The sequence below is a fragment of the Triticum dicoccoides genome, chromosome 7B, assembly GCF_002162155.2.
Source record: "Triticum dicoccoides isolate Atlit2015 ecotype Zavitan chromosome 7B, WEW_v2.0, whole genome shotgun sequence".
NCBI lineage: Eukaryota > Viridiplantae > Streptophyta > Magnoliopsida > Poales > Poaceae > Triticum > Triticum dicoccoides.
In genome coordinates this window covers 94209750-94222957 of record NC_041393.1, presented here as the reverse complement: position 1 = coordinate 94222957, position 13208 = coordinate 94209750, and the positions used below count along the sequence as shown (strand labels likewise).

At 43.3% G+C, this 13208-nt stretch overlaps 1 protein-coding gene across 1 annotated transcript; it reads right to left on the bottom strand.

The window, feature by feature from the left end:
* Positions 1-5387: 5387 nt before the first annotated feature.
* On the bottom strand, positions 5388-8904 carry LOC119341678 (triacylglycerol lipase OBL1-like). Its single transcript, XM_037613540.1, has 3 exons — positions 8510-8904; positions 6567-6794; positions 5388-6464 (listed from the first exon to the last, which is right to left on the bottom strand). The coding sequence occupies exons 1-3, from the start codon at positions 8823-8825 to the stop codon at positions 5584-5586; spliced, it is 1425 nt and encodes a 474-aa protein (XP_037469437.1). The 5' UTR covers positions 8826-8904; the 3' UTR covers positions 5388-5583.
* Between the last annotated feature and the right edge of the window lie 4304 nt (positions 8905-13208).

Here is a 13208-nt window from a genome sequence, read left to right as displayed (position 1 = left end):
CACCAGGACCTTAGAGGCGTGAAAGCGATACTTAGACCACCGAGCTCGCTATCTAGGATCCTCTGAATCTGCCTCGCCCATAGCCCATAGTAGGATCTTGATTAGAAGAGTCGATCTCCTACAGATAATCTGCACCAGCTCCTTCGTCACTACAAACATCACATCGACCACTTCTTTGTTAGCTCTTCGACATTGGGGAACAATGAGAAAATCTTCACCATCTTCCTGAACTTTAGCATGTCACCTTGCGCATACCGCATCAACAACATTGTATATCCAAACCCATTTATCTTCACGAGGTCGATGGTAAGAGAGCTCGGTGGTGACTGAGATCAATTGTTAATCAGAGCGATTGTGAATGTGAGCAGTGATGGGGTGGGTGAGAGAAATTTGGTGGGTGAACAGGTGTAATGAAGACAATGGGGGTGAAACGTGGTGCTCAATATGGAGATCAACGTGCTGCTTACATGTTAAATTTTGTGAAATTTGTGACACTAAACCCTGTATCATTTTTGCTAAACGTGCTAGTCAATATGTTAACTGAAATTTTGCTAAAATTGCTAATTGAAAATTTCATATATAATTGTTAAATTTTTTTGTTTGACTGTAGTTTTAGTTTGGAACAACAAAGTGTAAAAAATGAGTTTAACTGTAGTTTTAGTTCAGAACAATTCATGTCAACAATTTAGTTCCATTAAAGTTTTGTTTCAGACCAATTCAAAGTCGAAAAAAATCAGTTTGGGATTCCAAAGATTAGTCTGACTCAAATTCACTGTAGGTGTCAGAAAATTTAATCCTAGGTGTCTAAAAAATTTATTTCACTCAAATTCGGTATCAGGTGTCAACAAATTCAATATGAGGTTATATCTCACTCAATCCCATAATTCACACTGCACATGAAACATAATTTATGTTGCAATAACAGCATCATCACTGCCCATCATAACATTAACATCACTTCCATCATTCGGTTCACAAATTGGTTGAATACACCTACATTGCAAATACATTACTTCGTCAGCAGGATAGGGCAACTAGACATACATTGCCCTACGCCTGCAATGCACTTTCTATGCAAAATGCAACTTACTTTCATCACTACTAGAACTGTTACACTAGTACAACACTACACTAAGTAGAACATGGCACATATTTCATCACTACTAGTAGCTAGAGATGCTTGCAACAATCACAACAAAAACGAACAACATGAACATGTGAAAAATCTACTTCAATTTTGTCCAGCTCCATCTTCATTTTGTCCAGCTCCTCCTCCTTGTCATCTTCATTATTGCACAGCGGCATTACGCCAGCCGCACTGAGCACCCTGCAGGCGTTGTATGCAACATTGCATGGGATCCTCCTCCTCCTCACGCTGCACTGGCCAATGGAGACACTAGATGAGTCGTACACACTTGCCACAAAATCAAAACTTGCTCGTTGGGAACTGTAACCCAAGCAAGTGAGCGTGTGGGGGCACCATGAATACACATGAACCAAGCAAAAGTGTGGTCATCCCCTGGAAACTTACCATGGATGTGATCCTGGCCGCCTCCGCTTCCCACTTGTAGTTGGTCATCATAGCGATGGTCGCCCCACCCCCTCCCCCCCCCCACCCCCCTCAGCTTTGGCTTCGCGGGTGACTTTGCCCTCCCCATCTTCTTCACTCTTTTTTACACAGCAGCAAAACAATCATCGTGTATTTCATGCATCAACTCCATCTGTTGTTGCCGCTTCCTCTGACTTTAGAGCGGCGCTGCTATCGTCGCAAACCTAACCTAGCGAGCGAGCTAGAGAGAGTGAGTCACGGTGCGGGTGCGGGAGAGAAAGTGAGTGAGCAGCGCGGTGCGACTTGACTAGGCCAGGTTGAGTCCGGTTGGTGAGTGGCGCGGACCAAGTCCGGTGGGACCGATTCGGTTCGCTACAGTACGAAGAAACCATAGTAGAAAAAAAAGCAGTCTTGGCAGGTACAATAAGCATCAAAATTGGGAAAATAAAATAAAATGGGTTAAAATGTGCTACGGTTTAGCTAAATTAAGTAGAAGTTGAGAATTTTCACTAATGGGGTAAAATATATCATAAATGTGAATTTTGGGGGTAAAATATAGAATTCACCTTTTTATGTAAGTACATTAGAATTCGTAGAGAGGATCCCATTACTTTCATATTTTTTTCAAAATTGTCCATGAAGACAGCAGGTAGAGTTATTGTTGAAGTTGAAATTAGTTGGAGAGCATTTTGATAGATGTTATCGTGCACGCACCACGAATTCGACATGATATGGACCAATAGTTGGACAACTCGGCTCGATAAACGTTGTTGAACATGCACGTTTTACCAGGATGTCGAAGATAATCTTAAAAAATGTACCAGGATGTCGAATATATATATTGCCCCTGCTGTGCAACCGGTTCGACTCGAGCTTTAGGTATGGTCTATGGTAAAAAAGGTGGTGGCCGCGTGTATTGTCGTGGACGAGCAAGTGCGTGTAGCGTACCTAAAAACCATGGTTCGTACTGAGCCGTACTTAAAAACCATGATGCCCGCTTTTCTCTTCGCGTATGATTAACCAAGAAATGGTAGAGTATTCTCGTGCACAAACAATGCTAATGAATGAGGAGCCGCGCCGCGGACATTATCACACATGAAATGAGATTATGGATAGCGGCAAGAGGCAGAAGAGTCTGCGTGGAACGACTTTCACCACGCTATGATGATCCTGGCCGAGTTTAGTGAGTGTGGAGTGGAGTTTCGGGTATGCTTTCCGCTGTGGGCTTAGCCACCCCTTGTACTTCTTATAAATAACTCTCTGCTTTCTATAAAGCTAAGATATGCATTTTGCGTACTTTTGAAAAAAAAAACATGCGCGTCCAGTGGTCCGGTCTCTATCAGCATACTAACAAAAGCGTGGTCATTATCTATGTAAGCTCGTGCTACTTCCGCGACCAAATTGATGCAAAATAGAACTGCTTTAGGCAACGTCTGCGTGGAACGACTTTCACCACGCCACAACTCATCTATTTTAATCTTTTTATTATTATATGAACGTGCACTTCTTTTCCTATTGGCGCCAACCATTAGTGCTCATCTGTCACGACCAGATCAGCCGAGTGTATGTGCCGTTCCGAACAGTTTCCGAAGGGAAAAGGCTCAATTATTTATCACGTATAGGAAAAATGTATTAAAAAATACAATGTCTAAGAAAAAAGTTTGATCGTGTATTTTAAAAAATTAATCAAACATAGTATTTGAAAAATGTTAATCAAGCATTTAAAAAATGTTAAATGTATATAGAAAAAATGGTTGACCCTGTTTTAAAAAATGGTCAAGTATTTAAAAATTTTAATCAAGCATTTAGAAAATGTTAAAGGTGCATAGAAAATATGTTGACCACGTATTAGAAAATGATGAAAAAAATTGATCATGTATATATAAAAATGTCAATCAAGCATAAGTTTGTATTTAAAAAAATGTTAAATTTGTATTTGGAAAATGTTAAATGTGTATATAAAAAATGTTGACCATGTGTTTAAAAGATTGTTAAATTTGTATTCAAATGGATATAAAAGAATTGGTGACCATGCATTCAAAAAAACCTTAAGCTTGTGTTTAAAAAAATTTAATCAAGCATTTCAAACAAAATATTAAATCTGTATAGAAAAAATATTAATCAGATATTTGGAAAATGTTAATAAAGAATTTTAAAAATGTTGTATGTATTAAAATATTGTATTATATATACCATAAATGTGTATAGAAAACCTGTGAAACCCAAGAGAAAAGAAGAAAAATGGAAAAGAGACAAACTAAACCGATGTAAAATGAAGAAAAAAACAATTAGAACCAGGAAAAGTAATAAAGGAAAACTAAAGAAAAAAAAGACCCCAAAAAATGGAGAATGAAACAAACAAAAGCCGATGAAAAACAAAGAAAAAAAACAGAAACCAAAAAAAAAGCAATGGAAAACCGGCTCTTTTCCCCCTAAGAAGGCCGCGCCCTAGTATTCAACACGAACCCAGCGCTTACCCAATGGCTGGCTTCACTAAACATAATCCAGGAGAACTTGGATCTCTCCTTTTCTTCTTGAGCTCTGCTTTCATCTAGGCCGGCCTGCACCCATCGGTGTTTTCTTCTTCTTTTTCTTGGATTTTTCTATTTCCCTTATTTAGATCCATGATTTTATATACTGATTGCATGGATGTGGTTAAGATGATCACGGGCATGGATAAGGACAGATCGACGCATACGATGCTGGTGAAAGAAAGAAAATCACTTCTTCGGGAGGGTAGATAATTCTTAGTCAAGCAATCCATTTAGTCATTATTTAGCAAACTTTGGCAAAACTAAGAAGCGCACTACGGTGTGGCTCCGTTCAAGACCTGATGACATTTATGATGTTTGTATGGTAGACTTGGCCACAACTTGATTAATACAAATTCTCTTTCTTCTTGTTTTTCCCTTAATTATGATACACTTGGCTGGGCGCCATTGAATCATAATTGAGTTCCTTTTCTTGGACCAAACAGTAATAATAAAAAGAAATCCACTGGCCTATAAAATCAGTTAACACTTCGGTGGCACAGTGCCACGATGAATGCAAGAATCATGGAAATGGTCGAACCAAACCAAACATCAACACCCGCTGATATGTGACCAATTTCCATGGATCTCTCAACTACGACTAGTAATGTACTCCCTCCGTTCGGAATTATTTGTCGCGAAAATGGATGTATCTAGATGCATCTTAGTTCTAGATACATCCATTTCCAAGACAAATAATTCCGAACGGAGGGAATACAATGGTTGATAAGATAGTCGTATTTTAAGTCTTGCATTTATTTTAAAGATGACAAAAAACATGTCTACAATGGGTCATTTCTTAATCTTGTCTTCAATAACTAGATATTCCTAAAAATACGGCGAGACATATTGTGCTAAGGGCATTTACAATGGTTCTATCTTAGGAATGCCACGTAGAATGATGAGGTGGAGAAGAGAGAAATCTTGTCTTTTCTTACTTAAGAGAGGACAAGAGATGATTTCTTAGATGTCTCATCATGTTTTTAGGAATAACTAGTTAATGAAGATAAGGCTAAGGGCATGTACAATGGTTCTATCTTAGGAATGCCACGTAGGATAAATGATGAGGTGGAGGAGAGAGAAATCATAAGAGAAGGTTTGTCTTCTCTTAATTAAGAGAAGACAAGAGATGATCTCTTAGCACAATATGTCTCACCGTGTTTTTAGAAATAATTAGTTATTGAAGATAAGGCTAAGAGATGACCCATTGTAGACATCTTTTTTTGTCATCTCTAAATTACATGCAAGATTTAAGATAAGACTACCTTATCGACCATTGTACATGCCCTAAGAGATGACCCATCATAGACATTTTTTGTCTCTAAATTACGTGCAAGAATTAAAATAAGACTATCTTATCAACCATTGTACATGCCTTAAGAGATCATCTCTTGTCTTCTTTTAAATAAGAGAAGACAAGCTTTTTCTTATGATTTTCCTTTTCTCCATCTCATTATTTATCGTATGTGGCATTCGTAGAACCATTGTATATGCCCTAACCAATTAATGGTCACGGAGAAGCAGGTCGAGCGACGCGGCTCCGAGCCTGGTGGCATTCACGTAGTCCTGTGGCGCGTGGGCCGGCAGGCCTGGGATGATGAGCCCGACCGCTCGGGCGACCCTCATCGTCCACCCCTCCACGTACTCTGCCCCGTCCACGTGCCCGATGAAGAGCCCCCGGGCGAGCTCCCACGCCGCGTTCACGTACTTGGACACCACGAACGCGAGCGAGAAGTAGTTCTTGTTGGGCTCCTCCTCCATGGCCCGCGCCCTGTAGTAGCCGTCAAAGTAGATGCACTGGCCGAAGTGCTTGAAGAGGCCGTCGAACGGCACCCTCGGCACGATGTCGTTGCAGTAGACGAACCGAAAGTACCTCCCCCTCGCGGTCGGCGTGTCGAGCTGCCGCTCCACGAACTCCCCGAGCCGCGCGTCCCCGACGCGCGGCTGCCCGTACGTGTACACGCCGTGGAGCCTTGCCAGCAGGTCGTGCTCATCGTGCAGGGCGAGGATGGCCGGGAACAGCACGGCGAGCGCGCCGCCCAGGCTGTGGCCGGTCACCGCAAACCGGGCGCGCGGGTTGGCCGCCAGGGACTTCTTCAGTGCGTCGCGGACAGCGTAGTAGGCAAACGGCCTCTCCTTGGTTGCTTCTATCTTTGCTGGCCAGCCGATGGGATTCCTTTGCAGCCCGAGCGCCTTCATGAAGCCGCCGTGAACCTTGCCCACCTCAGGGATCTCGTACCACGAGATGTCCACGTCCGTGCACCAATCCTCTGCCTCGAACGGCTGCGTGCCGCGGAACGCCACCACGACGAGGTCCGCGTCAACCGGTTTGTCGGCGAACATGAATGCCTGCGTCGTGTAATCGCCTTGATCCCCTCGGAATTCTGCCAAGAGGCAAAGAACACATGTTTGTTGCACGTTAGCCAAACGTGTGTTGCCATACTACTATATGCATGCTTCATGTTTTGCGTGCCCTGAAATTTTACCGTTCCAGCAGTTGAAGAACTCGAGGAATTTCATGTGCCAATGGTTTTCGACGACATTCTTGATGACCAGCTCGTTCTCGTAGGCTAGTTTGGAGGCCATAATGCCCAGAGCAGCGAGGTAACTGCCATCCTCTGGCTTGATCTTCTTGTCCAGTTCGACTCTCATGTCGATGAGTCCAATGAGCGATCGATAGTTGGGGGATTCTCTGTGCGGAATTCGTAATTGGCCTGCAACGTATGTACAGCACAGTTAGCTAGGAATTATCGGAACGCCATTGTTGTACTACTTCGAAGCAAAACAGCGACATGCGTGCATGTACGAACTGTCAAATTCTGCAATGTAGTTTCGTGAGTACTCTTCAAACTTTCTATGATGTCGTTTGACTTTCAAAACCTAGGGGTGTTTCCCACGTCACTCCAAATAAAAGGGAGGGGAACATTGCAGATTTTGCCGAATCATTTCACAGAGGAGAAGAAAAAGGGACGAGAATGCAAAACGTGTATGACCATATTACGGCAACCTTGCTCGTTTTCATTTGATGAACTTGTGGTTGTTGGCTTTTTTTTTCTTTTGTGCAGGGAGTTGGATTGTGTTTATAGCCGGGAACTTTTGTTTATAAACTAAAACAAAGGTACTACTCCCTCCGTCTCAAAATAAATGTCTCAACTTTGTACTATTTTAGTACAAAGTTCTGTTAAAAAAACTTTGATGCAATAGTATAAAGTTGAGTCATTTATTTTAGGATGAAGGAAACACTAAGGTTGAGATACTTATTTTAGGACGCATGGAGTATTTGATAATGATAAGGCCTGCATCACGGGAGTGATTAGAACAAGTGGCGCCTCCGACAGGAAAGCAGTCGGGCCAATGACAGTATGCAACTTATTTAGTTGCTTAGCGCATCACGACAACAACCACCTTGTTAACAAGTTAACATGTTATTTAGCATATGAAACTGACATTGCCCTTATCTTGAGAGTTGTTATGGGTTATAAGTTCTGACCAGAGTACAAGTGGATATATACATTGGCTAGTCTCATCTCTAATAAACTACGATTAAACCACAAAGGCTGCTATCCAAAGCATATTTTATGACCTCTGCAATAATGTGGCACGAATAATTAATCATCAACGCATTTACTTAATTAGTAAACCCCTGTTTCCTAGCAAGAACAACCAAACGCTTGTTGATTCCCGTTTCTATTTGTGCTTAGTGCTTAGGGGGTGTTTGTTTACAGGGACTTATTGGTGTAGGGACTTAAAAAGTCCTTTTTAGTCCCATCTAAACCAAACAGGTGAGGGACTTATAGGGACTTAAAGTGGGCATTTGGGGCTTATGAAAGAAGACTCCGAGGGAGACTCTTTTTGGGATTTTTAGTTGTAACATGGTCTTTTAGTCCATGTTTAGTCTCAGGAACCAAATAGGTAGGGACTTTTTAGGGACTATCGACTTTTTAGTTGAGACTAAAAAAAAATTTAGGACTTATGAACCAAACAGAGCCTTACATTGGACACCCACCCCGCGTGTACGTTACTAGAGATAAAGCGATTGCAGTTTCCTTTCATATGTTTTTGAATGTATAGTTTTTTTATGGATTTTTGAAGGTATAGTTATATATAATTTGCACGAGTTTTTTCTAAGTTTTCTATTTTATTTCAACCTTCTCCCCCCTTTTCATATGTTTTCTGCCATTTTCTTCGCAACTACTCCAGGGGCACTGTATGTTTCGCCATGGAAGACTAATGTCCAGCTTTGATATGCAAGGCATTTTTAAAGAAAACTACTTCTCGAAGAAACATAAGATGGAAACCTCATGTGAAACTGCACGAATGTACTTTTTTTTTGTTAACGACACATTTTAAAAGATTAGTTTTAGCAAGGATTAGCAAGTTAGCAGAAATAGGTGATAGTACAACCTAAAGCTAAATCTCGTTGGTTTACCTTGCATGGCGTTTCTGATAAGCTTGAGCACGCCGCCGCCATTGTGCGTGATGAGGTTCATCCAGTACTCGACGGCGCTCCCGAGCTTGGCCAAGGGCGTCTTCACCCACAGCAGCAGCATCTGCGCCACGACGGAGAGGAAGATGATCCACCGGTGCCACCGGTCTAGGACCACCTCCTTGCCAGGGGCGCAGTCAACGGCGTCGCTGGCGCCGACGTCGCTGCAGCGCAGCAGGTGGAGGAGGCTGCGGACGCCGCCCTTGTCCGGCCGGAGCACCATGAAGTCGCCGGAGAATCCATCCCGGCAGCCGTCCATTGCCGGTGTATCGGGCCGATGTCAACAGGAGCACGCCAATCAGCTTGACGATGAACAGCAAAACAAGAGCTATCGCTAGCACAAGGTGTAGGAGTATTGTATCAACACGGCCGCCCGAGGTGCATACATATAGGCCAGGCCGGGGGGGCTGAGTAGAGGATAGAACCGCGTGCGAATGGCAGTGCTGAGGCCTGAGGGTTCGTCCTTCTAATTAATAATGAATTAAACTACGGATTAGATAGGGGGTGGGTGGAAGACTAAGACTATGTCACTAGGCGGTCAATACCAACTGCGTGCATAGTGGACTGCTGTGTTAATTAAGGACTCAAAGGCGGAACCTTTCATCAGGCTGGTCATAGTGGGAGTAACATAGGTAGTAACATAGATGTCACATAAGCAAAAATGGTGATGTGGCAAGTAGTTAATAAGAAGAGAGGCAAATAGAGTAACATAATATGTTACCATCACATAGCGCTTTCCAATGCATAATGAGCCTACAAAGTAATAAATAAAGACAACTATGTTACCACACCTATGACACTACCCACTATGAAGGTAGTAATATAGACTAGTAACATATGTATGTTACTAGTCTAAGTTACTCTCCACTATGACTAGCCTCATGCGCGGTCGAACCCGTCTTCTTCGCACGCAAAGAAGGAGCGGTTACATTTGGTCGGTAAGAAAAAGCTTCAGTTACCGAAAGTGCCTTTCTGCTCCCGAGCTCATTTGAGCTCGGTGAACAGTAAAATCGAAAAAAAAATCAAAAAATTCTAAAAAAAATCTCAGAGAAACATTGGCAAAAGTTCTAAATGCTTCCAAAAATTCATCATGAAATCACATTCCTGTAAGGCGTGGCAAAAAAAACAAATTCAGCCTCCAAAATGCTTTTGAAAGTACCATTTTCAGAGTATCGATTTTGTTTTTTTGCCACGCCTTCTAGAAATGTGATTTCATGACGAATTTTTGCAAGCACTTAAAACTTTTGTCAATGTTTCTACCAAAAAAAGTTTGGAATTTTTTTAAAAAAAATCAATTTTTTTTCGATTTTACTGTTCACCCGAGCTCATATGACCTCGGGTGCAGAAACTCTACGTCCTTCAGTTACTCGCTAGTTCTGTGTACCGTTTTCGTGATTCTGCACAGATTTTCTGTATGCATGACATATGGCATAGATTTAGAGGAAGGGAGATAGGAAGAAAGAGAGAGAGTTGCAGATGCAAGTCACCTCTCTGAATTGTTCCCCCGAGTTTATATAGTGTTTAATAGACGAAAATCTTATAGATCTGATGGTTTCTTCCTCTCGAGAATTCATCGGTAGTCATGGCAGTATACGGGGAGAAATAAATATTACATGCAGGTCCGTAGACCACCTAACAACAACTAAAAGTACTGGAGCCAGCGGAAGGCGTGCCGCCGTAGGGCAAACATTGTTGTTTAGCCGGTCGAGAAGATGTTGTGCTAAGATGGCACCATAGGACCAGCACAATAGAATAATAAGCGTCGCCAACGAAGAGAAGCGAGGATCAAAAAAATCTAACTTGTAGGCACAAGAACACAAACGAATAAAGACCGGATTCAAGTAGATCCACCGAAGACAAACTCCAATCAAATCCTACGAGATCTGCCAGAGACAAACCTCTACACGCCCTCCCACGTCGCTACAAGCACCATCGGGATGGGGGATAGACGGAGAGAACCTTATCCCATATTTAGTGAGTTGCCACCATCTCACCTTCCTAAACTGGATACAAACCCTAAAGGGGGACAAAAATACATGTAAAAATAGGAGGATGAGCCCTCTCGCTAGCAAGGCCTAGGGTCCACTGCACCTCCATGGCCTAAGGCCACGGGAGAGGAGGCAGACCTGCGGCGGCGCCAGCAGGAGGCAAGGAATCCCTAATCTTCTTGGTCGCGAGAGGCACAGGCGAAGGGGTACGAGACGTACGCTTTTCCACGTTTCCTGAGGGTAGTTTTCCTAGAGAAGCTCCCTTGCACGCCCGATTCTACATGCGTATCTTAAAACGATGACACATGGCTATCCCCGTGGGGCACACATGCTATTTGCTCCCATGTACCCTCTCTCGAAACAACACAATGGTTTGCTCGCATACACCCTCCCTAGGGAACGACCCCGTGTTTATTATGACTCTACTATGATCAAACCGAAGTGTTTTTTGACTGAGACCTCCATATCAGAAAAGATAACTATCTGAAGAATAATAAGTCAATGTAAAAAGATTGACATCAGAAGCAGGTCGGGGATTACTGCAATGAGTGTTGCCATGAGTAAAAGTTGCGCATATTCTAAAAACTCCTAGGTTATTGCTTTCAATCCTACCTACCACTAGCTAGTTGCGAACACGAATTTCGTGCTACTCCTGTGAGCGGCTCAGCCGCAACCCTAGGCGGCACTGGCATCGGCCCCCACCTCACCTCTCACCTCCTTCACTATCACCGAAGGGCGATGCCGGGCAAATATCGTGCATGCGTCGGCGGCGGGAGGGGGGGGGGGCTCTTCTTCCCATCCTCCATGGAGCGCTCGGGCAGCACGGGCTGGCTTGGCCATGTAGAGGTGCAGTTATGTGTTGCAAGAGCAATATATCTGATCCCTAGAGGGCACGCAATGGCGTGCGTGGTGCGCGTCGATGCACCTGATGTATGGTTGCAGCCCAGAACCATAGTGGTTCCTTGCATCGGGAAATGCTCCTTTGTTCCATGCCGATATGGTGGTCGATAGGGCATGGAGTCTCGTGCAGCATCCGATTCTGTTGTTGGATCTCGTGCCTCGTGTTGGAGTTTGGCCGCCTATGGTCTCCGCGAGGTGCAATCCGCTGCGGTGGTTCTTGGTTCTTCTTCGTCGACGAGCACGTTCAATCATCACCTGGACACCATCGTCAACGTCTCCGACACCATCGTGATCCACCATCTCCTCCTCGTCCAGATAGATAGGAATATTGTTGGTTTCCAACATAGGAATTGCTATCACCATCCGGACCTTGTTAGTCGATGAGTACACCGGGAACTTGGATGCGTGAGAGGGATACTTAGAGCACCGAACTCGCTATCTGGGATCCTCCAAATCTTTCTCGCACACCACCATAGTAGAATCTTGATTAGAAGAGTCGATCTCCCGGAGATAATCGGCACCATCTCCTTCTTCGTCGCTACAGACGTCACATCAACCGCTCCCTTGATTAGCTCATTGATATTGGGAACAACGCGAAAATCTTCACCATCTTCATGAACTTTAGCATGTCACCTTGCGTGCACCACATCAGTAGCGTCGTACATCCCGACCCATTCATCTTCATGAGTAGATGGTGAGAGAGATCGGTGGTGACTGAGATCAGTGGTGAATCCGAGCGATTCTGAATGTGAGCAGTAGCGCGGTGGCGATAATTTTGGTGGGTGAATAGGTGGAATGAATTGAGTGGGGGTGAAATGTGCTAGTCAATATGGAGATCAATGTGCTGCTTATGTGTTAAATTTTGAGAAATTTGTGACACTAAACCCTGTATCACTTCTTGCTAAACATGCTAGTCAATGTGCTAACAAAATTGTTGATAAATTTGCTAACTAAAAATTCCAGTCACAAGTTTTAAAAAACTATTATCTATACTTTTATTTCTGAACAATTAAGTGTAAAAAAACGAGTCTAACTGTAGTTTTAGTTCAGAACAGTTCATGTCAAAAACTTAGCCTCATTAAAGTTTTTTTTGAGACAAATACAGTGTCGAAGAAATTTAGTTTGAGATTCTGAAGATTCGGTTTGACTCAAATTCAGTGTATGTGTCAGAAAATTCAACCCTTGGTGTTTAAAAATTCAATTTCACTCAAATTCGGTATCAGCTATCAACAAATTCAATATCATGTTATATTTCAGTCAAATCCATAATTCCCACTGCACATGAAACATAATTTACGTTGCATAACATCATCATCGCTGCCCACACTAGTAGAAAAGAGGGCTTTGGTCCACCCCGGGTTAGCCCATTAGTCCCGGTTCAGTCTAGAACCGGGACTAATGGGGGCATTAGTCCCAGTTTGTGCGCCCAGGGACCACGTGCACTAGTAGAAAAAGGGTCAAATGTGAAGCACATTAGTGCCGGTTTGTAAAAAAACCGGCACAAATGTGATCAATAGTGCCGGTTCGTGGCTGCGATCAATAGTACCGGTTCATGTTGAGCCTTTAGTACCGGTTCGTGCCACGAACCGGTACTAAAGGGGTAGTGGCAGGCTGGCGTCAGGCCGGGTCCCCACGAGCCCCTTTAGTACCGATTTGTGTTACCAACCGGTATTAAAGGTCTAACCTATAGTACCGGTTCGTGCCACGAACCGGTAATAAAGGGGACAAGCCTTTAGTACCGGTTCGTGCCACGA

Bases quoted from the DNA above. Each gene is read 5' to 3' on its own strand.
- LOC119341678 (XM_037613540.1), bottom strand. From the start codon at position 8,825: ATGGACGGCTGCCGGGATGGATTCTCCGGCGACTTCATGGTGCTCCGG. The intron at 6,795-8,509 runs GTAAACCAACGA...CATACGTTGCAG, and splicing joins TATCAGAAACGCCATGCAAG to GCCAATTACGAATTCCGCAC. The intron at 6,465-6,566 runs GTAAAATTTCAG...GCCTCTTGGCAG, and splicing joins GTTCTTCAACTGCTGGAACG to AATTCCGAGGGGATCAAGGC.